Here is a 27,544-nt window from a genome sequence, read left to right on the forward strand (position 1 = left end):
AAAAAAATTAGCCAGGCACAGTGGCGCACACCTGTAATCCCAGCTACTTGGGAGGCTGAGGCAAGAGAATTACCTAAATCTGGAGACAGAGATTGCAGTGAGCCGAAATCACATCACTGTGCTCCAGCCTGGGCAACAGAGCAAGACTGCCTCAAAAGGAAAAAAAAAAAAAAAAAGAACAAAAATGGTGTAAGTTAGAAATTTTATTGAACTGTAAGTGAACTAAACACTCCAAATTAAAGTGAGACAGTGAGATTGAATTTTAAGAAACACAAACAAAAACATGACCCATCTATCTAATGTGTAGAAGAGGCACCTTTTAAATACAAAAACACAGCTAAGATGAAAACAACAGGATGAAAAAAGATATCTATGTAAATATTAGTTATAAGAAAGCTCTATTAACATTAGATAAATAGATAAGTAATATGTGGGCTTACTACTTCTTTCACGGAACAATTAAAAACAGAATATGAGGTTGGTGCAGTGGCTCAGGCTTGTAATCCCAGCACTTTGGGAGGCTAAGGTGGGCAGATCACCTGAGGTCAGGAGTTCAAGACCAGCCTGGCCAGCATGGTGAAACCTTGTCTCTACTAAAAATACAAAAATAAGCCAGGCACGATGGCAGGTGTCTTTAACCCCAGCTACTTGAGAGCCTGCCATGGGAGAATGGCTTGAATCTGGGAGGCACAAGTTGCAGTGAACCGAGATTATACCACATACTCCAGCCTGGGTGACAGAGCAAGATGCCATCTCAAAAACAAACAAACAAATGCCAGAGAATGGTACACTTTAAACTGCTGCATTTTGTGGTATGTGAATTACATGTCAATTTCTTAAATGACTGGTAGGAGAAGGAAGGCACTGAAAATTATATTTTGGTTTTGTAATTAAACAACAGGTTTCTTCCTTTCTCCCCCCAAAATGTCCCCTTTCAGTTTCTGCAAACTTTCTCCTTCCCTCCCCTATCCATCCACCCAGAGGAACTTTTATCTGTTCCCACCCAACCAGATTAGAAGCCTTTGTTTGTCCTTTAATTTGAGGCCTGCTAGGTAAATTAGAAATCCCAAGTCAAGAAAGAGAGGCATTCCAGAGCCCTGTTCCATCTGAGCCTCCCATGCCTCATGACTCACTTTACCCCATAACATGCCTCTCCTCTGGTTTACCATCTGAAAGAAAGAATAAACTTATTTTTCTTACTCACCAATAATTTATATAAACCAAATTGCAAACAAGGGTGTCCTTAGCAACCTGATCTCATTCTCTTCAAATACCAATTGCTCTCCAGTAAAGGGATTGTCTGTCCAGACAATATCAATTCACTTGGAAATCTCACTTAAAACAGAAAAGTTAAGGTTTTCAAAGGTTTGCTGTGGGCAAAGCATTTGCGGGAATGCATGGGGCTGAAGGTCAAAGGCAAAGAAAACAAGGCATAAATTATTTTGCTCTTATTTCATTTGTCCTTATATGCCCATGGTTAGTGATTAGTGCAGTGACAAAAATCTGCTTTTGCAGTTGTTGCGTTTTTTTTTAGGAGACAGTCTTGTTCTGTAGCCCAGGCAGAAGGGCAGTGGCACAATCTCAGCTCACTGCAATCTCCATCTCATGGGTTCAAGAGATTCTCCTGCTTCAGCCTCCTGAGGAGCTGGCATTACAAACACCCATCACCATGCCTGGCTAATTTGTGTGTTTTTATACAGTCAGAGTTTCACCATGTTGTCCAAACTGGTCTCAAACGCTCACAGGAGAAACATCATGTGATCTGCCCACCTCAACCTCCCAAAATACTGGGATTACAGGCATGAGCCATCTCACCTGGCCAGTTCAATTTTCTCTAATGGAAGTAACAAAACAGGTATGACCAAAAAATCACAGATATATCAAAAACTTTAAAACAGTGTTAGAGGCCAGGGGCAGTGGCTCATGAGTATAATTCCAACACCTTGGGAGGCCAAGGCAGGAGGATCACTTGAGACCAAGGGTTTGAGACCATCCTGGCCAACACAGTGAGACCTCTTGTCTATAAAACATTTTTTAATGATACAGGAAAATGCTCACTTGGGTAGTGACAGTTTCAATGCATCATTGCCTGGTCTTCTGGGTTTTGCTCTGAACTTTGTGATAGATGATTAAGTCATGTGTCCAAGCTCAGGGGCTTCCCGTTGTACACAGATGATGCTCTCTGGAGCACCCCATTCCAATCCCCCTCCCTTCAACTTGTCCCAGTGTATCATATTCAGCCCAGACCAGGGTAAGCCCCACTCATATCATCAGCCTTGCCTAGGCCAATGGCCTAGAAAAGATCCCCATCAGTCCCCGCAAAGGGCAGGCTGACTCAGTTGACCCACATGGTGCAGGCCAGCTGCCTGCCTTGCACTGTCTCCAGACCTGGGCCAGTGTACAAAGTACACAGTCAGGGCCCTGTGCTCAAAAGTGTCCCTAACGCTTGCTTGAATGCTCTGCTGCTTTAATCTTTTTCTTTTTTTTTTTTTTTTTTTTTTTTTTTTGAGACATAGTCTCTCACTGTCACCTAGGCTAGAGTGCAATGGCATGATCTTGGCTCACTGTAACCTCCACCTTCCGGGTTCAAGCAATCCTCCTGCCTCAGCCTCCTTAGAAGCTGGGATTACAGGCACCCACCACCATGCCCAGCTAATGTTTTATATTTTTAGTAGAGACAGGATTTCACCATGTTGACCAAGATGGTTTCGATCTCTTGACCTCTTGATCCACCTGCCTCGGCCTCCCAAACTGCTGGGATTACAGGCTTGAGCCACTGCACCCGGCTCCTCAGGCTTCTTAAGACACACATCAACAGGTGCAACACCTTTTGTCTTGGGATATGCATTTTACTATATACGGGCATCTTTAAAAAGACTTTTCTAGCCGGACCCGGTGGCTCACACCTGCAATCCCAGCACTTTGGGAGGCTGAGGTGGGCAGATCACAAGCTCAAGAGATCAATACCATCCTGGCCAACATGGTGAAAGCCCATCTCTACTAAAAAATACAAAAATTAGCTGGGCGTGCTGGCATGTGCCTGTAGTCCCAGCTACTCAGGAAGCTGAGGCAGGAGAATCACTTCAACCTGGAAGGCAGAAGTTGCAGTGAGCCGGGATTGTGTCATTGCACTCCAGCCTGGCAACAGAGGAAGACTCCATCTCAAAAAATAGAAAGATTTTTTTTCCACTGACATTTATTTCTCATGCCAAGTTGGGGCCTGCTGGCAAACTGGGGAGACCAAGATCCCAGAGCCAATGTGCTCATTCTCCTTAAAGGGGTGTGACACCAGCTAGAGAGGCGGACAATGTGGTAAAGGCAGGGAAAACACTGTCTCACACTTAGGAAGACAGAAGGTCTCACAATGGGCAGGGCCGCCCTGGGAGCACGTGACTCATAATAGCAGGAATAAATATTACAGCAAGTACATCCACACATAGGAGGAATTTAACAAAGCTGTTCTTTTTTTGTGATGGAGTCTTGCTTTGTCACCCAGGCTGAAGGGCAGTAGTGCAATATTGGCTTACTGCAACTTCTGCCTCCTAGGTTCAAGTGATTCTCCTTGCTCAGCCTCCTAAATTGCTGGGATTACAGGCATGCACCACCATCCCTGGCTAAGTTTTTGTATTTTTAGTAGAGACAAGATTTCTCCATGTTGGTCAGGCTAGTCTTGAACTCCCGACCTCAGGTGATACGCCTGCCTTGGCCTCCCAAAGTGCTGGGATTACAGTTGTGAGCCACTGCACCCGGCCAATACATTTGTGTTTTTAAGCTCTTAAGTTTGTGGCAATTCATTAGGAAGCATTACCAGCTCTGACCAGAAGTCTCAAGCACCAACCCCAGCAGTCATACCTCTTGAAAATGCCAAGTCCTCATATGCCTCTCCAGGCCTCCAAGAGACTTCCTGTGGTCCCATTAGCCTCCTAAAGGCCCCTTAGAGCACTGTCACTACTCTCTGCAGGAGCCACGTGAGAGCAGTGAGGAGAGGAGTGGCTGTCGAATTTGAAGCTTCCAAGTCCTGGCCCCCCAGGGCCTCAGGTGTCTTACCCAGGTGTGCTGTTAACGTGGTGTTATCACTTGACGTTAACCTTGGCTGGCTGGCTGGGGCAGTCTGTCAGGTTTCGCCACTGTAAAGTTACTCTTTTATCCCCCTTTCCGTTCTGGAATAAAGTCACTGTGCACAGCCCACACTGATGGAGGAGGCACCCTCAATTTTTATTTACTGAGTTTGGCAACTCTGCCTGTCACACCAGCACATTCCAAGTACTCCATATATCCATGAGGCTGCTGACAATCACATTAGACAGTGCAGCTCTACTCTAGAACATCAAGGGAACGCAAGTAGCCACACATCAGTCTCTCAGGTACCACTGTACTATTGTTTACTTAATAGTTTTCTGTAAAAGGGCTCACTTTTTTTTTTAGATGGAATCTCACTGTGACACTCAGGCTGGAATGCAATGGAATGATCTCAGCTCACTGCAACGTATGCTATCTGGGTTCAAGCGACTTTTCTGCGTCAGCCCCCCAAGTAGCTGGGAATATACGCACACACCACCACATCCAGCTAATTTTTCTCTTTTTAGTAGAGACAGGGTTTCGTCATGTTGGCCAGGCTGGTCTCGAACACCTGACCTCAGGTGATCTGCCCGCTTTGGCCTCCCAAAGTGCTGAGATTACAGGTGTAAGCCACTGCACCCAGTCACAGAGCTTTTTCTTTTCTTTTTTTTTTTTTAAATGCACTGACACTTTTATTTCTTGCAACCTCAGTTATATCCAGGTTTCCTTTCCTACAGAATGCAAAAAAGACATCCAGAAGGCAACTCCCCTAAGTTACAAATTATTAGATGTTAGAAAACTTCCTTGAGAGTGCACTATTTTTTAAGTTAGTAGTACACTTAACATATAATCAACCTTAAGTTAGAAATACCACTTTTTTTTTTTTGAAGGCACAGTTTGTTTCCAGCTCAACTGTGGAAATCAAAATCTGTCTTACAGACCCCATCTGGCAAGAAGGATGAATTAACTGGTTTTGTCTGCAGTTCCAAATTCCATCCAGTCACCCCAGCCCTAGCACCTTTGCTTGTCTCCATGAGATGGGTCTAGTCTAGAGGGTAGCATTTTTTTGTTGATCTCAATCATCATGTGAAAAGATTCTGGAGCTGTCTTATGTCTTCCTTCACTTTCTGTGAAAATGCAAGCAACTCATTTATAATGTAGCATCAGCAACCAGGCCTTCCTGGGCATGGCAGTGAGGAAGACGTGGCAGAAAGGACCAGGTGGCAGTCCGGTAGCTTAGGGACAGTCCCTCAGCACAGGCCGTAGAACAAGAGGGTCTGAATAAGAACAGGACAAAATGAGGCCCCCTAATATGTCAGAGGAAGACAAATTTCCAGAAAAGCGAAGGCAACTCTCCTTCCATATACTTGGGGTTAAAAAAAACAACAACAAAAAACAGAGAAGGGTGAGTGACTAGCTTCATCAGTCCAGCAAAAGATAGGGAAGGTGCATAAAATATTACTATGCTTCAAGTCAGTTGAATCACTAATTTCATTATGCAAGTGGACAGCTGCCAAGAATGTCTGGCAGTGGCCTTTACGTGTATCTATTTTAAATAATTAGCTTAGGTCTGAGGTATAATGACTAATCTCCATGAGTCTATGCCTGATGGTGATAAAGAGAAACAGTTATGACATACATGGAAGAACCGGAAACAATTACAATAAGTGAACTATGCACAAAAGCCTTTTGCTCTGCATCCTGGATTCATGCTTTTGAGCAGCCTTTTTGCTGAAAGCCTCATGAAATAGTTTTGTTTGAGTTAAGTGTTATGTTTAAAATTTCCCTCTTACCAGGTATTGAGAGAATAAGAATGCCGAACTCATCTAATAAACAAATGTCTAGTTTGATAAGCTTTAACCAAGCCTTCACACCCTGGGATGGTTGTTAACGACATGGATCAGAATCCCTGAGGTGGCTGGGATGTGACCGGTTTGTAGCACAGAAAGCTGCAAACTGCCTATAGAGGCTGTGGATATTTTTAGGAAGGTCATGCATTATGGGATGGAAACTTTATTTATTTACTTACTTACTTATTTGAGATGGAGTCTCACTCCATTGCCCAGGCTGGAGTGCAGTGGCATGATCTTGGCTCACAGATTCAAGCAATTCTCTGCCTCAACCTCCCAAGTAGCTGGGATTACAGGCATCCACCACCACGTCTGGCTAATTTTTGTATTTTTAGTAGAGACAGGGTTTCACCATCTTGGTCAGGCTGGTCCTAAACTCCTGATCCACCCACTTTGGCCTCCCAAAGTGCTGGGATTACAGGTGTGAGCCACCACACCTGGCCTGGGATGGAAACTTTTATAAACAAATTGCTACATAAAAATGAATGCGCTGTTGCAGCACTTAGAGGTCTCCTTTGCTTTGAAGCACCACTGTTTATAGGCTGCAGACTATAAAGTACTGGGAAATGGCACAGGTCACATGGGCAGGACCATGTTTTAAGGTCAAAGGCACTGTTATTTTTAACAGTGACCTATCTCATTATTAAAATCAATCGCTTTTGCCATCTTTAAAATATTTTGGTTTTTAAAAAGACAAGGGCCTGGGGCTCCAACTATTTTGTTGGATGTACTAACACAAAGAAATTAAGTTTTAATTGATGTTTCTAAATGATTCCTTTTGTAAAACGGTAGGAGAAAATGAACTGGGCCAGTTAAAATGGTATCTGGGCCTTTTTCCCCCTTACCCAAATCCTTCTATACAAAGTCAGCATCATTTGTAGAGTTCCAGTCCTAAAACTGGGTGGCAGAGAAGTAAGTGATGATTCAAGTTACCTTGCAGGAAGTGCAGAAGAGTGGGTGGGAGTGCTGGACAGGTCAGGACACCCCAGGTACTAAATAAACATTTGTCCCACTGAGGCCTGCCTAATGGTGATTCTCAAGAGGGGTGGAGGAAGACCACTGCACAGCCACATCTGTGTGACACTCCATTCCCACACACTCTTTTGGGTGCCCCTGCCGGTCAGCCTGGCAGCCTCGAGCCAGTGGAAGAACTGTTCCCAATCACAGAAGGAGAGTTCCAGATGAGAGCACATGGGGAAGAGGGGCTCAGCCAATTCCCTGCACATTTCCAGGAGTCACAGTGAGTAGCACTGGTCTCTACTAACATGCATGCCAAGGATGGGGGGCTGGAGGGAAGTGGGGACATCTGCCAACAAAAGAGCAAAGAACATAACACACTCCATTTCCCATTCTAACACTGATCCTTTCCAGGAGATGAAAGTATAAGATGTGTTCGGAGAGTGTGCGTGTGTGTGTGTGTGATTGTGCATGTGTACATGTGTGTGAATGACGACTCCTAAACAAAGGTGTGGGAAGGACCTTCCTCTACCGAATGACTGGCTCACATGCCCCCTTAACACTCTGACTCATGGTAAGGCTTAGGAATAAGAAATAGAGGCTCGTGGCTGCAAGACTGAAATTCCGTCTGCATCTTTCCATACGCTCATTAAAGTGAGAAATGCAACTCTTCTTATTCCCATCTGGTAGTCAAATGCCCAAGATATGCAGGGCCAGGCTATTGTGCTCAGACTAAAACTCTAAGCATTTTGCTGGAAGAACTTGGCGAGGTGTTAACCCTAGGAAAATGTGGAACAAACACTTCCTTATAACCGCAAAATGTCTTAAGATCTAACATTTGCAAACACACATTAATTTACATACTAAAATAGTAAATGAAATTTCTTGGAAGTTCAAAAAAAGAACTTTCAAATCTTTTTCATCACAACAGAGTGGAAATCCATCCGTCTTCAGAGTTGTCGAACGTTTCTTTCTGTACTTTTTATGTTGACATCTAACTTGTCCACTTTGGTTGTCAGCCGGTCAAGAATGTCATCTTGCTCCTCAATTTCCGTCTGGATCCCCAGGGCTATGTCCTTCAGACGGCCCAGTCCCATGGACAGCTCATCTAGGTTGCTGTCAATCTTCTCGTGATAGGCTCGAAGGTGTGGGTTCTTCGGGTAAGCATCAGTACTCACAGCAGAACCAGCCCCTCTGGGGATAGGGTCTGTATCATCCAGCTTTCTAAGGTTTGGGTGACTGGCCTGGTACTTGGCCTCCTGTTCTTTACTTGTACTTATGGCTTCTTTCAATCTGCTGTTGGGCTGGGAAACGAGGGTGCCATTCTGTTCAGCTGAGGTTTCTGCTGGTTTGGATTTGAAGTAATTGACAAGTCCCCCAAATACACTCTTAATGCTATTGATGTGTTTCTGGCTGATCTTCAAATCTTGGTCCATCTTGTCCACCATCTTCTCTGTGCGCTCCAGGACTCCTCGCTGACGGGCAAGCTCCTCGGAAGAGGCGACCCCAACCTTCTCGGACTCGTACATGAGGGTCAGGGACCTGCTGGTGCTGGCAGCCGTGGCCTCAGCCCTGCGCAGCACCTCCTGCCGCAGGTACTGCTGCCTGTCCACGGGCTCGTCGGGCTCGTCGGGGAGGTCCCGGGCGTCCCTCCACGGGGCTGGCCGGGCGCCTTCGTCCTCCCCGTCCACAGAGCTTTTTCAAAATGGAACTTGATATCACTACCTTGCAACGGCCTAGTATCAAGGATGACCCTGGACATCCAGGAGGTAGAGCAGCTCTATTCCTCCACATGGGCTTTTCCAGCCTTCCTTTCCTCTCCTCCTCAGAAGCCTGGGGCAGGCAGGGACCCCTTGGTTCTGGTCCCCTGGGCTCCAGGGTCCCCACTCGAGGGAGCCTTCACCAGTTCACAACCAGCATCACGGGCAGCTCTGACCCCTCCTGCGCCCCAGGTGTCTCTGGGCCAGAAAGCTGTAGATCCGTGTCTGCCAAACCTGGTTGATGATGAGACTCACCGGAGAGGTTTCTAAAAGCTTAGACTTTCTTGAGCCCCCAGCACGTGGATCCTAATTGAAGGTATGGATAGGGAACAGGTAAAGACAGCCCAGGTGAAGCTGATAATTAGCTATCTGCCGGAGTCCTACAAGCAGGACAACCAGGCTTAGCTGTGCTCTGGCAAAATTTTCACCTGCAAGTAATACACAGTTGTCTGATGGAAAACCCCAGGGCAGGCCCTGACTCCAACTCTCTTTTTTCTTGAGACAGATTCTCACTCTGTGGCCTAAGCTGGAGTGCAGGTTCACAATCTCGGCTCACTGCAACCTCAGCTTCCTGGGTTCAAGTGATTCTCCTGTTTCAGCCTCCTGAATAGCTGGAACCACAGGCGTGTACCACCACACCTGGCTAATTTTTTGTATTTTTAGTAGAGACAGGGTTTTGCCATGTTGGGCAGGCTGATCATGAACTCCTGGCTTCAGCATATCTGCCCGCCTTGGCCACCCAAAGTGTTGCAATAACAGATGTGAGCCACCGCACCCAGCTTGACTCACTTTCTAAAATGAGCAGTACCCGCGGAAGACGTGTCTAGCTCGGCCTTCTCCCAAGCTCACAGGACATGGAATGAGGTGCCGACAGACCCTTCAGAGAAACTCCTTTCCCTGTCCTCTGTGACCAGGAGGAAAGGAGGCTTAGTGGTCTGGTATTTCTGGGTGTGCAGCCTCCTTGTTTCTTCCTTATCTTTCTTGCCCATATCACATATCAGGTCCCTTGGATCAGGGACAGAACTAGATTGTACCCCTCTGGGTGGCCGCTCACTACACTTTAGGGCCAGGTAACTGGTTTAGAGAGTTCCAGGTTCACAGAGGGAGAGGAACTGCTCAGGATAGGTTATTCCCAGAGCCTCCCCCATGCCAGATTGAGGTGATTCAGGTGACAAGATTTAGAGCAGATTTTGGACTCCTGAATTGATGTTATAATGGGATGAGGCCTTGGGGCAGGGTGAATGTATTTTGTATTTGGACTGAACATACATCTTTGGGGTCTAGAGAGCTGACTAGATAGGCAGACTGTCTCTCCCCACACAATGATGTCCATGCCCTAATCCCCAAGAACCTCTGAATATGTCACCTTATGTAGCCAAAGGGACTTTGCATGTGAAATTAGCAATGGGTTTGAGATGAGGAGATTGGCCTGGATACCCAGGTGAGCCCAATCTAACCACATATGTTCTTAAAAGCACAGGACTTTCTTGGGCTTAAACAGGAATGATAAGGAGGAATGGGAAGTCCGAGAAGTCACCACGCCACACAGGGAGCAACCATGAGTCTTGTTCACCTCGTGTATCCCCAGAGCCTGGAACCAAGCAGGTGTTTGGCCACAGAAAGCCCAAATAAAGTGAACTTTTGTGGTTTCTTTTTGTTTCTGACATGGAGTTTTGCTCTTGTGGCCCAAGCTGTAGTGCAATGGTGCAGTCTTGGCTCACTGCAAGCTCTGCCTCCTGGATTCAGGCAATTCTCCTAAGCCTCTCCAGTAGCATGTGCCACCACGCCTGGATGATTTTTTGTATTTTTAATAGAAATGGAGTTTCACCATGTTAGCCAGGCTGGTCTCGAACTTCTGACCTCAGCTGATCCACCCACCTCAGCCTCCCAAAGTGCTGGGATTACAGGTGTGAGCCACTAAAGTGAACTTTTAAGCACTGGATTCCAGCTAGCAGCCATGTGGGTGAATTATTTAACCTCTCTAACCCCCTGTCATCCTGTTTCTATGGATATCAGAAGTAAGGGCAGTGAAATAAACCACCCAATGTTATCCAATGAATGAACAGTGAGGCTGGCCCCACTGCAAGCCCTTCGGAACCCTTCTGGTTGACAAATCCAGCAGCCCCCGACCCCCACCTCGGCCTGGCTACAATGGGCAGAACTCCCGGGTAAACAGGAGTGAAGCTTCTCATGGCCCCATTTTGTTCCTTTGCTTCATTCTGTGCCTTTGTTTTCTGGTGACTGGTTGTCATCCCATTTCCTGAGCACAGACCAGCAGGGGGTGCCAGTGCCCATGCAGAGACCTTCAGCTCCCAGCGCTGCCCTGCAGAAGAGCTGCTGCAGGGAAGGGCCTGCTCCTGACCACCCACAAGTGTCCTTAATAATGAGGGGCACCTACTGGTTCATAACCTGGCTCTGTGGCTAGACAGAGCCCCTAGACAAAGGACTTCATCTCCATGGCTGCAGTTTTCCCAGCTGTGAAAGGGGACAGGGGAAACAGACCTCCCAGGGGTACTGGGACAGTAAAATGAAGCAACTCATGAGACGGCTTCTAGCACAGTCCCTGGCACTTAATTCTTTGTTAAACTTCCATTCTTTTTGTTTTGTTTTGTTTTTTTGAGACAGAGCCTTGCTCTGTTGCACAGGCTGGAGTGCAGTGGCACAGTCTCAGCTCATTGCAACCTCTGCCTCCTGGATTCAAGTGATTCTTCTGTGTCAGCCTCCTGAGTAGCTGGGATTACAGGCACCCTCCCCCCACCCCCCCACCCCCACACACCATACCTGGTTAATTTTTGCACTTTTATGAGAGACACAGTTTTGCCATGTTGGCCAATCTGGTCTTGAATTCCTGACTCCAGTTGATCTGCCCACCTCAGCCTCCCAAAGTGCTGGGGTTACAGGTGTGAGCCACTGAGCCCAGCTGAATTTGCATTCTTTATCAAGAGTCAATCTCAAAGGACTCTCATTTCAGATTCTGCCCAAACCACATGAATCATTTTTTGGACTCAGCTGGCTATCTCCTTTTTCTCCACACTTTTATGTCTTTACCAAGTCTTCCCTCTGTACTTAAAGAGAACTCCCCAACAGTCTAGCCATCACCCTCACATTTACTATAAACTATACAGGGGCCCAATTCAAAAGGCCCTCCTAAGCAGGGGGCTCCTTTCATTTTAAAACTGCTGCAGGCCACGTGTAAATTCAAGACACTGCCTTTGCTTGTATATTTCCACTGTCTTCCAGCCTAAAACCCAGCCAGTCCTAACATTGACTGACTGCCCATGTATGTTACATAACACCCCATGCTGGGCAGGGATACTGAGATAAGTAAGACACAATCACACATCATCTGGAAGCACCTCCAACAGAGACAGAGATAGCAACAGATGATTTCAGAACGGCGTATGTGCCTGTCGACAGACACCCACTCTCAGGAGGGGAAACCTAATTCAGTTCCCAAGAACCTACCAGATACTACCCTTCAAAGGAAGAGTGGTCTCCACTTCACAGACTTACTTTCAAGGCCAAAGTCAAACAGAAACCAGCAGGACAAGGACTGGACCCCAGGTTCGGCTGACATCACTATCTCCCTTATCGCAAGGAGGCAGAGGCCCCTTGAAGATGTCCTTTTCACAAGCTCCGAAGTATCTACTAAATGTGGGTCATTATGGCTGAACATGCATTTTTTCCCCTTGTCCTTGCAGCTGCTCTGTAAGCTTGGGCTGTGGCCTGATGTTCATCCACCCCAGTCCTAGCCAACTGCTGGCAAACAGATCACAGGGTTGTGACCCTTGGAATTGGAAGCCATTCTACACAGTGTCTCTTCTAGGTGCTGTTTCTCATCAACCATTAAACCACAAACAGGCCAAGTGACAAAGCACCCAGTTCCTTCACATGGTCATTCCTTCCCCCTCTCGCTTCGCCTGATGTGGAATAATTTGTCAGTCAAACTTAAGCATTACAAGAATATGCAACAGAAAGAATTAGAGAACTCAGTAATCCAAAAGCTGCTAAATGAGGGTTTTCTGCAGTTTTGGGGGGTAATGTAAAGCAGTTCCAAGAAAAGTGAAGTCACAGCCTCTACAGCTTATTTTCAGTTCTTAGAAAAGAGCCAGTGTCGAAGGGAAAGCGGCTCTGCCCCAGCACACAGACTCCATGGTCTGGCAGGGGCTGTTTGCTGATAAACCACCTTGGATTTGTCACCAGAAACCAAAAACTTCTGACTTATATTTTCAGTTGGTGATATCAAGGAGGAAACACAAGCCAAAGCAGTGAAAGTTATTAACATTCAGAGAAACCACACAGCTCAGCTAACATGCTGGGGTGACACCCTTCCAGCACCAAGCCACCAGCAGTTTTGGGGTGACTGTCAGAAAAAAACACAGTGGCCCCCTTTTCCTTCCCCCCTGCCCCACATTCCTGAGATGTGTTATCACTCAGGCCACCATGTCAGCCCAACCAGCATTTTTCAATGGACATTATTTACCAGACGCTGGGGGAGGACGAGTGGGGCAGGATATGGTGCAGGTGGTTTTCGGCAGCTTGGGTCTGCTTTCTGGCATACAAGCAGGTTTCACCACAGTAGGGCAGACTTCAGGTTAAGATCTCACGAGTCTACTACACATCCAGCTCATATACTACCAGGTGCCCTATAATAATTTTGTGAATAAGGTTTGCCTTTTATTATTATTATTTATTCTGAGACAGAATCTGGCTTCATCTTCCAGGCAGGGGTACGGTCACACAATCTCAGCTCACGGAAACCTCCGCCTCCTGAGTTCAAGAAATTCTCATGCCTCAGCCTTCAGAGTAGCTGAGATTACAGATGTGTGCCATCATGCCTGGCAAACATTTTTCTATTTTTAGTAGAGATAGGGTCTCAGTATGTTGCCTAACCTGGTCTCAAACTCCTGGCCTCCAGTGATTAGTCTGCCTGACCTCCCAAAGTGTTAGGATTACAGATAGGAGCCACTGCACCCAGCCATTGTGACTAAATTTTAACCTAAGAATTATGTAGCAAAGATCTCATTGTCTGCACCAAAATTTAATTTCAATGTAATCAAAAGAAACTCATTGAGTGACCCAGCCAGGGAGAGTGCCTAAGGAGAAATGATGATGAAATGGAATGCCGTGTCTCAGAACCCCAAGAAATCTGAATGAAGTACAGACTTGGGTTAATAAAAGCATCTCAATATTTGTTCATTAATTTTAACAAATGCACCATACTAATGTAAGATGTTAATAATAGGGGAAGCTAAGTACAGGTACATGGGAACTCTTTGTATGATCTCTGCAATTTCTCTCTCTCTCTCTCTCTCTCTCTCTCTCTGTGTGTGTGTGTGTGTGTGTGTGTGTGTGTGTGTGTAGACAAGCAAGAATGTACTGATACTCCCAGCAATAATGATTTGGTGCCTACCAAGTGTCACATACCATGTAAAAATGATCGACACATATCTTCATTTATTCCTCACACTAGTGCTATGAGCTGGGCATAATCTGCATTTTACAGATAAACTGAAAAACAGAGATACTAGGTACCTTGCTCATAGTCACATGGCAAAGTTAGTGGCAGATAAAGGGCTCAAATTCAGGTTGACAGGACAGCTCAGCAATATTGCCTCAAATATCCCAGACTGTGAACATGCCAGGCACAGTGGCTCATGCCTGTAATTCCAGCACTTTGGGAGGCCAAGGCAGTTGGATCATGAGGTCAAAAGATTGACACTATCCTGGCCAACATGGTGAAACCCCATCTCTACTAAAAATACTTTTTAAAAAAATTAGCTGGGCATGGTGGCATGGGCCTGTAGTCCCAGCTACTCAGGAGGTTGAGGCAGGAGAATCACTTGATCCTGGGAGGTGGAGGTTGCAGTGAGACAAGATCATGCCATTGCACTCCAGCCTGGCAATAGAGTGAGATTCTGTCTCAAAAAAACAAACAAACAAAAAGCACAGCACACCCAAAACACAACACTCAATGCTGGAGAGGATGTCCGTAAGTCCACCAATATCACCATACATTCTGTGCAATCAAGAAATTTACTGGGATGGGGGTAGGGTGGGCCCCTGTGTGTAATTCCAGCACTTTGGGAGGCCAACGCCGGTGGATTACCTGAGGTCAGGGGTCTGAGACCAGCCTGGTCAACATGGCAAAACCCCATTTCTATAAAAAATACAAACAGCCTGGCGTGGTGGCACACTCCTGTAATCCCAGCTACTCTTTCGAGGAAAGGCTGAGCTCGAGAAATGTCTGAACCTGGGAGGGGGAGGTTGAAGTGAGCTGAGATTTTGCCACTGCCCTCTAGCCTGGGAGACACAGTGAAACTCCCTCTCAGAAAAAAAGAGGGTGAGGTGTGGTGACTCACACCTGTAATCTCAGTACTTTGGGAGCCCTAAGTGGGTGGATCACCTGAGGTCAGGAGTTTGAGACCAGCCTAGTCAACATGAAGAAACCTAGTTTCTCCTAAAAATACAAATATATACATATACAAATATATGCATATATATATATACATGTACGTACATATATATATATATATATATATATATATATATATATACACACACACACACACACATATATTTTAGCCAGGCAGTGCCAAAGCTATCCCATTCATCACCAATGTTTGTTGATGTCTCTTCCTCTCTCTCTCTTTTTTTGTTTTGGAGATGGAGTCTCGCTCTCTGAAGCTTCCCAGGCTGGAAGTGCCGTGGTGTGATCTTGGCTCACTGCAACCTTCACCTCCTGGGTTTAAGCGATTCTTCTGCCTCAACCTCCCAAGTAGCTGGGACTACAGGCATGCATCACCATGCCTGCCTAATTTTTGTATTTTTAGTAGGGATGGGGTTTCACCATATTGGTCAGGATAGTCTCAAACTCCTGACCTCCAGTGATCCACCTGCCCTGCCTCCCAAAGTGCTAGGATTCCAAGCATGAACCACCATGCCCATTTTTTTTTTTTTAATTTGGAATCTCCCTATGTTTCCCAGGTAGGACCCTCAAATGATCCTCCCACCTCAGCCTACTGAGTTGCTGAGATTACAGGTGAGTGTCACCTTGCCTGGCATCATTTTGTCACCACAGACCCCTCTCATTCCCTTTCATAGGAAGTCACTGAGAACCAGAAAAGCTTGAGCCAAGAACGAGGGAAACTGATATTTGAACTCATTTCTGTTGAGTGCCAAACTTCTCTGTGCCACCTTCTGTGAAAATTGGAGGTGGCAAGATACAGTGGCTCACACATATAACAGCATTTGAGAGGCCTAGGTGGGTGGATCACCTAAGGCTATTGCACTCCAGCCTGGACAACAAGAGTAAAACTCTGTCTTGAAAAAAAGAAAGAAGGAGAAAGAAAGAGGGAAAGGAAGGAAGAAAGAAGAGAGGAAGAGAGCGAAAGAGAGAAGAAAGAAAGAAAGAGAGAGAGAGAAAGAAAGAAAGAAAGGAAGGAAGAAAATCAGAGGCTTTGGTCCCTTAGTCTGCCACACTCTGGAGTAATTCTGTCCCTGCTTGAATGTGATCTCCTTGAGGCAAAGTCTGGGTCTCCTTCCTCTTGCGTGCCCACCCTGGTCTGTCTGTCCCACACTAGCTGCTCAATGAAGGCTGGCCCATGTAGAGTATGGGTTTGCGGCATCCCAAGACTTGGAGTTGTAGAAGATGTGAGTGAGAAGCCTTGGAATGCTCTGCCCATCAGGAAATGTGTCTATCCCAGAGTTCAGCTGAGAAGCTGTGCTGCCTCCAATGCCAGTGCTCAGAGCTCCCCTATCTAGGGTGGAACCTTGGATGGCCAAGTACATTGGCTCAATATTTGCCTTGAGTAGCTGGGTGCAGTGGCTCCAGCCACTGTTGGATCTGTAATCCTAGTACTTTGAGAGGCTGAGGTGGGTATTCAGAATATGATAAACATAATATCTGAAATGTTTTGAGTGTAACACAAAATTTGAAAGCAAATTTTAAAATTAGATGTCATTCCATTACATCAATATAAAAAATTCCCTCATGGCAAAACATGGTAAGCAAAGTCAAAGGACAAACAACAAACTGAAAAGCAACAGCATAAGTCATATCTCCAAGAGCTAATTTCCTTAATACAGCTAAAGCTCCTACATATCAATAATAAAACAGTAACCATATAATAGAAAAATAGGTAGTATATAGGAACAGAGAAAGAATTACAAATGACTCGTTCACATGAAAAGATACCCAAAGTTTGTAATAAGAGATATATAAGTTAAAAATCAGAATAAAATAACATTTTCACCAATCAGATAAACTCTAGTAGCACTCTGTACTGTTGAGTGTATAAGGAAACAGACACACTAAAACCTTGTTTGTGGAAGTACATACCGATAAAATTTGGAAATGTGGGAGATGATGTATGTACATGTAAGTATTATGTACTTCAGCACTGATATAACAGGAAGAGTGGTGGGGACTACTAAAGCATGTTACATTCAGTGGATTGACTGAATGCTCTACAGCCATCGCAAAGAATGAGGCAGTCCTGTCAGTACCAAGATGAAGTGATCTTTTAGATACCCAGAGCAGCAGATCTTTTTCCTTGCTGGCTTCACTGCTGGTAGAATCATCTTTGGTAAGGTAATGCAGAACATCTAATCCAAGAATATGACCTCCCATAAATACCGAAGAATTCAAAGCTACCGATTGGGGAGAGAGCTTTTTATAAAGCAGTGTTAAAATCTACAAATTACCTAGAAAACAGAATATCCTGCAGAAAACTCAAACTAAAAACATCCAAAATGGAATTCTTTACTGCACTTGCACACTAACCTGTCTCATCATCCTGCCAAATCTGCTTCTTTTCCTCCTCAGACAACCCCAGAGAGCTCAGACGTCCTTAAACTCCCTGTAAGCTCATGATGTTAAAAAACAGCCAGAGGGTGATTAACTCATGAATCCCCAAGTGTGTTCTCAGATCATCCACAGGAACCAAAAAGCAGTGAACTTTTCCAAGTGCACAGAAACAGAAGCAGAAAGCAAGTGATTTAATCAAGACACCACAGAGATTCAAGGTAAGCATCTACTTACCACGTGAATGAGTGTTTGTCTCATTTTGATCTCTGTCTTAACCAACTATACAAAATTCCTATGAACTGAGAAAAGATTTATTATACTCCCTTGTGAAATCAGAGGTATTAGATTAACTGAATCCATAACTGCTAAACTATGAAACACAACTAAAGACTAAATTATGAAGCTTCAGTTTTATATCAGGCAGCCTCCTGACATAAACACAATCTAGATAAAAAATAAAGCTCAACAACATACACACATCCCCAGAAAATTACACAGAACACCAACACATAGAAAGGTGGGCCGGCTTCCTATCCACAACACTGTCAAGCTTGCTCTGGTAAATGAAAGCCAGGAAGCTCATCCCTGAACAGGATGAAGGGGGATGAATACAAGAACAAGGAAGCCCTTCCATAAAGAGAGTTTGGAGTGTGTCTCTGTGTGTATATGTACTCACATTTTTAGTCTCTTAAGGTGTGTGAAGGACAAATAAATCTTGGGGCCCCTAAATCACTAAGCTAAAGGGAAAAACCAAGCTGGGAACTGCTTAGGGACAACCTGCCTGTCACTGAGATAGATGCATAGCTGATTGCCTCCTTTGGAAAGGCTAATCAAAAACTCAAAGAATGCAAGCATTCCCCTCTCTCACCTATCTGTGACCCAGAAGCTCCTTCCAGCTTCAAGTCTCCTTCAAGTTGTTCTGCCTTTCCAGACACAACCATTGTACTTCTTACATATGTTGGCTGATGTTTCACGTCTCCCTAAAATGTGTAAAACTAAGCTGTGTCCCGATCACCCTGGGCACATGTCATCAGGACTTCCTGAGGCTGTCTCAAGAGCGCGCATCTTCAAACTTGGCAAAATAAACTTTCCAAATTAACTGAAACTTGTCTCAAATTTTCAGGGTTACAAATAATACCAGCAAATCAGTAGACCCACTGAAGGGAAAAAGAAGGTAGTCTAACTTCATTATGACTACAAAAATGAATCTGGCATATCCATACAATAGGATATTACTTAGCAAATAAAAGGAAAAGAACTACTGACACAAAAAACACCACAGATGAATCTCAAAATAATCACATTGAATGAAAAAAGCCAGAAAAAAAAGAATACCTACTGTATGATTCTATTTATATGTTAGAAAATGAAAACTAATCTACAGTTACAAAAAGCTTATCAGTGGTTGCCTGTGGATCAGAGGCAGGAGGGAGACAGTACTGAAGGGTACAAGGAAACCGTTGAGATGACAAGTACATCTACTATCTCTAGTAGTGACAGCTCTATGGCTGAATACCTGTGTGAAAACATCTAACTTTACACTTCTAATATGTGCAGCTTGGGTGTCACTTGACTCCTCAATAAAGCTGTCTAAAATTTCTTGATAAAAATAAGTTCACATTGACCACCAATCGGGATTAACTGAAATCTTACAAAATGAAGATTATTTTCACTTTCAGAAGGATATCTGATCACAGTTACATATCATGCTTTGTGGACAAGCAATTTCAGAATAAATACAGATGTCAAATACTTAAATGTCTCTATTTCTTCCCATTCATCCTTTTCATGATTTAAAAGGAGCTAAAGCATTTAATAAAAAATTCCCATCACTTCAAGTTTCTTAGAGAGACTCTGAAATTCAACAAACATTTAAGTTTTTGGAAAAGACGGGACCTTAGACACCATCCTGTCTAACTTCCTCAATTTAAGGAAGTAAACTTAGCCCCTCCCCTTATAGGGAGTTCATCCAGTCTAATGGCTTTAAAGTCAGCTTTATGTTGCTGACACCATTTGTCATTTTAATCTTGACCTCCCCACTGAACTACAGACATTTATTCCACTGCCCACTAAATCACGTCACTTCACTATCTCATAAGTATATAAAACCAATTGTGGCCAAAATGTGTCTTCTGATTCCCCTCACCACCAACTTCCCCTCCAATTTTCCCCATCTTGGTAATTGAACCCTCACACATTCAGTTGTTCAACTAAAACCTAGAAATCAACTCTTGACTACTCATCTCCTGCCTTCCACATAGAATCCACACTTAAGTTCTTAGCTCTGTCTGCAAAGTATATTGCCAAAGTTGGCCCAGGCTCTATCTACACAGCTACTATGTCTTTTTACCCAGACAACAGCTCTGAAAGGTCCCCATGTCTTCTTCTGCCTCTACCAGTCAGTCACTACACAGTAGCCATAGTAACGAGACCATCAATCCCCAGACCTAGAACACTCTACAAACTTGCTGCCGTCATTCAAGTGACATCCTAACTCCTTATTCTGCCCTAAAAGATCAAGGCCCTTTCCACCTCTCTAGCCTCATCTACCACTATTTCTTCTCTGGATACATTCCAACATTTCATACTGACTGTCTCCAACACACTAAACTTATTTCCACCCCAAAGCCAACGCTTTCCCACCTCCATACCTGGAATGCACACATATACTTCACCATTCATATCTCAACTCAAATAACATCTTCAAAAGCTTCCCAGACCTCACAATCTACAGAAGCATCCTCTGGTGAGAAGCAGGTGGTGAGGGGAATGAATCAGGAGCCCTTTGGCCACAATAAGTTTAGAAATGTATTAGGTATTCAAGTGAATATTTAATTCCCTTATCATAGACCCCACTTTACTGATGTTATGGTACTTATCACTATCGAAAATTATCTTGTAAAGTTCTTTATTTATTATATATGCTAATAAAATTCATTCATTCATTTATTCATTCATTCATTCCTGCTATGCCTATCAGAAGCATTACCCAAATAAGAACTGTGATCTTTTCTTATTTCACTTGAAAGCATTCATTTCTGGGTGCCTGGTACTACTGGTTAAAAAGTACCCATGTGCATTTTTTTTTTTAAAGTCTATTTTAGTTCTTTTTTAATTCCCAAGTGTGACAATTGGGTTTCCACACTCAAACCTGCGTGTGAACCTTTCTACAACATCAGCACATTACCAGTCTGACATTTAAAAATAAAGGTCAATTTCAACTGTCCTATCAATTTTACAAGATTCCAAATCTTTTTCCTTAAACCTTTTTACGTCAGTACACTACCTGTCTGATGTTTAAAAGTAAATTTAAAGGCTGGGCGCGGTGACTCAAGCCTGTAATCCCAGCACTTTGGGAGGCCGAGGCGGGTGGATCACGAGGTCGAGAGATCGAGACCATCCTGGTCAACATGGTGAAACCCCATCTCTACTAGAAATACAAAAAATTAGCTGGGCATGGTGGCGCGTGCCTATAATCCCAGCTACTCAGGAGGCTGAGGCAGGAGAATTGCCTGAACCCAGGAGACGGAGGTTGCAGTGAGCCGAGATCGCGCCACTGCACTCCAGCGTGGGTAACAAGAGCGAATCTCCATCTCAAAAAAAAAAAAAAAAAGAATAATCCCTGTCTAGCTTTGTAAATAATAAAATTTATAAAGAAAAAGAAAAGTAGGCCGAATGCGGTGGCTCACGCCTCTGATCCCAGCACTTTGGGAGGCTGAGGCAGGTGGATCACAAGGTCAAGAGATCGAGACCATCCTGGTCAACAAGGTGAAACCCCATCTCTACTAAAAATACAAAAATTAGCTGGGCATTGTGGCACGCGCCTGTAGTCCCAGCTACTCGGGAAGCTGAGGCAGGAGAATTGCTTGAACCCAGGAGGCGGAGGTTGCGGTGAGCCGAGATTGTGCCATTGCACTCCAGTCTGGGTAACAAGAGCAAAACTTTGTCTCAAAAAAAAAAAAAAAAAAAAAGAAAGAAAGAAAGAAAAGAAAAGAAAAAGAAAAAGAAACATATACTTCTGATCCTTTGATCAGCAGGGTCTGCCTACCTGGCTGGCTGGACTGAGGAGGAGCAGGTTCAGAACCCACTGGGAAAGCTCCAATGCAAGGTAAGACAACAAGTAAACAGGCCATTATTTAACAAACAAATATGCATTATACCACTTTTATAAAATATGCATTTTAACACGTCACACCCACCAAGATGCCTAAAATCAAAAAGATAGTAACAGTTGACAAGAATGTAAAAAAACTGGAACCCTCATACATTGCTGGTGAGAATGTAAAATGATACAGTCAAACTTTGGAAGACAGTTCCTCAAAATGTTAGGTATAGTTATCATATGAACCAGCAGGTCCACTCCTAGGTATACACACAGAAGTAAAAACAAATCTACACAAAAGCTTCTACAGAAATGTTCACAGCAGCATTATTCATAATTGCAAAAACATGAAAACAACCCAAATGTCCATCAACAACAGACAGACAAATAAAATGTGGTATATCCATATAACAGAATATTTGGCAATTAATAAAAAATGCATGATGATATGCAAAGATAGATAAACCTTGAAAACATGCTAATGAAAGAAGTCAGACACAAAAGACCACAAGTCGTCTGATTGCACTTACATAAAATGTCTAGAATAGGCAAATCGATAGAGACAGAAGGTAGATGAGTGGTAGCTTAAGGTTGAGAGTTTTGGGAAAAATAGAGAGTGACTGTGAATGGGTACAAGATTTCTTTTTGTGATGAAACTGTTACAGATAGACAGTGGTAATAGCTGTACAACTATGAATATATTAAAACCATTGAACTGTATACTTTAAATGAGTGAGTCCTATGGTATGTGAACTATATCTTGATAAAGCTATGAAAACATATTGTGCATTATCTTTAAATAATTATAGTTTAAACCATCAAATGACATGTCTTATCAAGATGAAGTACGGACATGTTGTCACCCCAACAGCTACATTCCATAGAGTTCACAAAGTCCTCTCACAGCCCCCAGTCCCCAAGACCAAGAGTATTCCCCAGGGCATTACTGCCAGAGCTCCCAGAGAAGAATGCTGTCTCTTCCTAGGATCACAGGTGGAGCTGGTTTCACTGGGGCTGCTTCTGTGACAAGAGAGAATGGGCCAACATTCTAAGAAAAGCAGAATGAGGGAGGGAGTGGGGCAGTGGGATAAAGAAGGAGGGGGACCTGTAATCCCAGCACTTTGGGAGGCCGAGGCGGGTGGATCACAAGGTCAAGAGATCGAGACCATCCTGGTCAACAAGGTGAAACCCCGTCTCTACTAAAAATACAAAAAGTTAGCTGGGCATGGTGGTGCGTGCCTGTAATCCCAGCTACTCAGGAGGCTGAGGCAGGAGAATCGCCTGAACCCAGGAGGCGGAGGTTGCGGTGAGCCGAGATCACGCCATTGCACTCCAGCCTGGGTAACAAGAGCGAAACTCCGTCTCAAAAAAAAAAAAAGAAGAAGGAGGGGGAAGAGGAAGGTGAGAAAGGAGGAGACACAGAGAGGAAGAGCACAGTAATTATTGTTGGAGCATCTGCATCCAGCCAGGATGGCTAGTTTAAAGTGGGTTTCTGTAATTTGCTTTTAGGAGTCTTAATATGTTAGTTTACTACAAACTCTTTCCCTACTTAACTGATAAACTTTCTAAGGATACATACACAAGTGAAACTAAATCCTGGGCCTTTTTTGTTTAATAAAAAGACATATGAAACATTGGAAAGAGCACACACAGCTCAGTGGTTAAATGAACTCAGACAGACTTAGATTCAACTGGCTTTGTAATTTAAAATCTCATAAACATATCTAGGCCAGTGAGGTGTGGTGGCTCACACTTGTAATTCTAGCACTTTAGGAGGCCGAGGTGGGTGGATCACCTGAGGTCAGGAATTCAAGACCACTCTGGCAAACATGGTGAAACCCTTCTTTACCTCAAAATACAAAATATTAGCTGGGCGTGGTAGTGGTGCCTGTAATCCCAGCTACTCAGGAGGCTGAGGTAGAAGAATCCTTGAACCCAGGAGGTGGAGGCTGCAATGAGCCAAGGTCATGCCATTGCACTCCAGCCTGGGCAACAAGACTCCAAAAAAAAAAAAAAAAAAAAAAAACTTGGCCCAGATGGTTTTACTGAAGAATTCTATCAAACTTTTCAGAAAGAATTAACAACAGTTTTATACAATCCCTCCCAGAAAACAGAAGAGGAGTTTAGAACCAAATGCAACCTGTAATTCCAAACTAGATCCGGTTGTTAAACAGAATTTGATGAGATAACCAGTAAAGCTTGAATAAAGTTGAAGACGTGATAACAGAAACATATTAATTTTCTTATTTTCATGGTCATTTTGATATTACACAGAAGAATGTCCTTAGAAAATGCCACGAAAATATTTGGAAGCAATGGGTCATCAAGTCAGCAACTTATTAGCAAATGGTTCAGGGAAAAGCAAATGTTATCTGAATTGTACTGATAACCTTCCTGTAAATTTAATCTTTTTTTAAAACAAGGAAAAAGTATTTCTTAAAAATATAGGAGGCTATCTTTATGATTTCAGGATACAGAAGAATTTCCTAAACTAGGTATAAAAACACTGCAGATATGAATGTTATAAATTCAGTCACATGAAGATCAAGAACTTTATAAATGGAACATTATTCAGATCTGTGAAAACAAATTTCTTTTGTTTAATCCACTCAGTCTATGGAATTTTGTTCTGGCAGCTAACTGATACAGACCTCAAGTAAAAACTAAAGAAATCAATCATTTATAGAATTTAGTCAATAATAATGTATCAATATTACTTCACTAATTGTGACAAATGACCACACGAATGTAACAGGGTAACAATAGGAAAACTGGATCTAAGTTATTTGAAAACTCTACTATTTTCGCAACTTTCTGTAAATTTAAAACTCTTCTAAAATACAAAGTGTATTTCTAAAAATCCGATGGCTTCCCATCATATATTTTTTTAAACCAAAGGCCTCTCAATCTCTTTTACTCATTGTCTAATACTCACACCTTGTTTACTCTGGTGTATCATGTTCACCTTTACAAGGGTTACACAGTATGAGTTACATACATGCACACATTTGTCAAAATTGATCACACTGCAAACTTAAGATCTATGCATTTCTCTATATATGTTATTCTTCAATTACAATTGTTTTAAAATATGTGATTGCCAAATGAATACTCTAATGACCTAAAAAGTACCCTTGAATTTGGTGGCTGAAAACACTAACATTTCATTTGCTCTGGAATCCACAATTTGGATATGGATCAGCATGGACACTTCATTACTTCTCTATTTGCCAGTAGCCAGCGACTGGCATTATCTAAAGGCTCACTCACTCACATGTCAGATGGTGAATGCTGGCTGTCACCTGAGACTTTAGCTGGGCCTGTAAGTTCAAGCACCAACACAAGGCATCTTTATGCTACCCGAGACTCCTCATGATATGGCGGCTGTGTTAGAAAAACTTTATATTCAGTGTGACTCTAATTCTGTTTCAATATACACACACATTCTAAAAAAATTAACAGAGGTTTTCCCTGGAGTGAAGGAAAATGAATGATTTTTAAACTTTCATAGTTATACATTTTTATTTTATAAATTTTATACCATAAACATGTATTACTTTCTAAATCAGAAGAAAAAAATTGAGTTTCCTGTTAGCATACACAATACACTAGTATAAACACAAATGAAATTGAAAATGCAAAAATGTCAAACATATTTACATTATATACATAAAAAAAGAATTCGCTCACAAACAGCAAAAACGTTACAAAATACTTGATTCATTCTGCCTTACTTCCCCACCCTCCCCATCATGAGACGTTTCACTTCCGTTGCCCAAAATGGAATGCAATCCACTCACTGCAACCTCCGCCTCCCGGGTTCAGGTGATTCTTTTGCTTCAGCCTCCTGAGTAGCTGGGATTACAGGCATGCACCACCATGCCCAGCTAATTTTTGTATTTCTAGTAAAGATGGGGTTTCACCATTTTGGTCAGGCTGGTCTTGAACTCCTGACCTCAGGTGATTCACCTCCCCCAGCCTCCCAAAGTGCTGGGATTACAGGCATGAGCCACCTCGCCTGGCCCACCTTACTTTTCAAGTTACAAATGAACTGAACATGAGCACATCAGAAACTAACAAAGAACACAAATATGCTCGATGATATCTGATGTCTTCTAAATAACACATCTGGCCCTTTTCATGGCACAGCTCTCTCTTAGTCCAATTCTTTCCTTAAAATCTTATCTATTTTCCATTAATCAAAATCATCTACTAAACATTACCCTAGAAATAAAATCATCTGGAAAGCAAGGCCTAAAAAGGCAAACCTCAGATGCTAGATACTTCCTATCTTACAGCATGGTGTAACCTCACTTGATAATAGATCTTTTACTAAGATTTAAGGCCTACTGAACAAATACTATGGCTACCTCAAGGTCACTCTGGAATTCTCAGTAACGATTAAACAATACAGGAGTCAACGGCAAGATCTTTTGCTCCTTTTCCTTCCCTGGCCTCAGCCTTATTGCAAAACACTCCCTCCGTTCTGCTACCAGGCCCCACAAGGCACATTCTTACATTCAATATGGATCAATAATTTCTATTATCTCTATTTCTATACTTACTCTCATAAAAAGTTAACTGTTTTGTTACACTAAAGTCCTTTTCTTTATCTGACATTAAACAACTACTTCTATAATTTTCTAATCTTTCAAAACAGTTAATTTGCACATACCAAATTAACATACTTATAAGTTGTATTTTTGAACTTTTCATTTCCTGATTTGCCTTTTTCCTGCCGACTCACACTATTTGATTACAACAAATTCCTAAGCTTTTTCTCAACCTGGACTATTTACATTATAAAAATGTTCCATATTCTCTAAAAGGCTCAATTTTAAAATGATAGCTAAATGATTTTATTCATCCAATTTTACAATATGAGTTTTTAGTTATTTCAAGAACTTCATCAACAAGCAAGTCAATTCTTAGGTGCTTCAAAGGAACAATTATCAGTATGAAAAGTTAAGGCTGGTCGGGCGTGGTGGCTCAAGCCTGTAATCCCGGCACTTTGGGAGGCTGAAGCGGGTGGATCACGAGGTCAAGAGATCGAGACCATCCTGGTCATCATGGTGAAACCCCGTCTCTACTAAAAAAAATACAAAAAATTACCTGGGCATGGTGGCACGTGCCTGCAATCCCAGCTACTCAGGAGGCTGGGGCAGGAGAATTGCTTGAACACAGGAGGCGGAGGTTGCGGTGAGCCGATATCGCGCCATTGCACTCCAGCCTGGGTAACAAGAGTGAAACTCCATCTCAAAAAAAAAAAAAAAAGAAGAAGAAAAGTTAAGGCTTATGTGGTATTAATTAAATATTCTCGAGACTTGCTCAAATAGAAAACAACTGTAAATATACTCATGTGTTGCTTAATAATGGGAGTACATTCTTAAAAATGCATCATCAGGCAATTCACTGTGGACATCACAGTGGACTTATACAAACGTAGACAGTCTAGCCTACTACACATGTGCCTAGATGGTACAGTCTATTACTCCTAGGTTACAGACTTATATAGCAGCTTACTGTAATGAATACTATAGTATGTATCTAAACATAGAAAAGATACTGTAAAAATACAGCATAAAAGATAAAAAAAAAAAAGGTATACATATATAAGGCACTCACCATGAATGGAGACTGCAGGACTAAAAGTTGTTGTAGGTAAGTGGGTGGTGAACAAATGTTAAGGTCTAAGACATTGCTGTATACCACTATTGACTTTATAAAGACTTTACACTTAGGCTACACTGTAAAGTTCTTCTTTCTTCTGTTAACCTTAGCTTATTGTACCTTTTTTTATTTTACAAACTTTTAAACTCTTCTATAATTGCACTTAGCTTAAAACACACACTGTGCATATGTACAAAATATTCTTTCCTTATATTCTAATTCTATAAGCTTTGTTCTATTTTTAATTTTAAAACATTTTGTTAAAAACTAAGACACAAACACCCACTAGCCTAGGCCTACACAGGGTCCAGATCATGGACATCACCGTCTCCCACCT

General features: G+C 43.0%; 1 protein-coding gene and 1 pseudogene across 1 annotated transcript; one reads left to right on the plus strand and one right to left on the minus strand.

Annotated features, from left to right (window-relative positions):
* Positions 1–7,725: 7,725 nt before the first annotated feature.
* LOC120362968 (synaptosomal-associated protein 29) lies at positions 7,726–12,203 on the minus strand. The gene is made up of 3 exons (XM_074391567.1): positions 12,140–12,203; positions 8,770–8,860; positions 7,726–8,561 (listed from the first exon to the last, which is right to left on the minus strand). Exons 1-3 carry the CDS (start codon positions 12,201–12,203, stop codon positions 7,817–7,819), a joined length of 900 nt encoding a protein of 299 aa, XP_074247668.1. The 3' UTR covers positions 7,726–7,816.
* An 8,335-nt stretch (positions 12,204–20,538) lies between these two features.
* On the plus strand, positions 20,539–20,632 carry LOC120362963 (small nucleolar RNA U13; annotated as a pseudogene).
* The last annotated feature ends 6,912 nt before the right edge of the window (positions 20,633–27,544 follow it).

This window comes from Saimiri boliviensis, chromosome X (assembly GCF_048565385.1).
Source record: "Saimiri boliviensis isolate mSaiBol1 chromosome X, mSaiBol1.pri, whole genome shotgun sequence".
NCBI lineage: Eukaryota > Metazoa > Chordata > Mammalia > Primates > Cebidae > Saimiri > Saimiri boliviensis.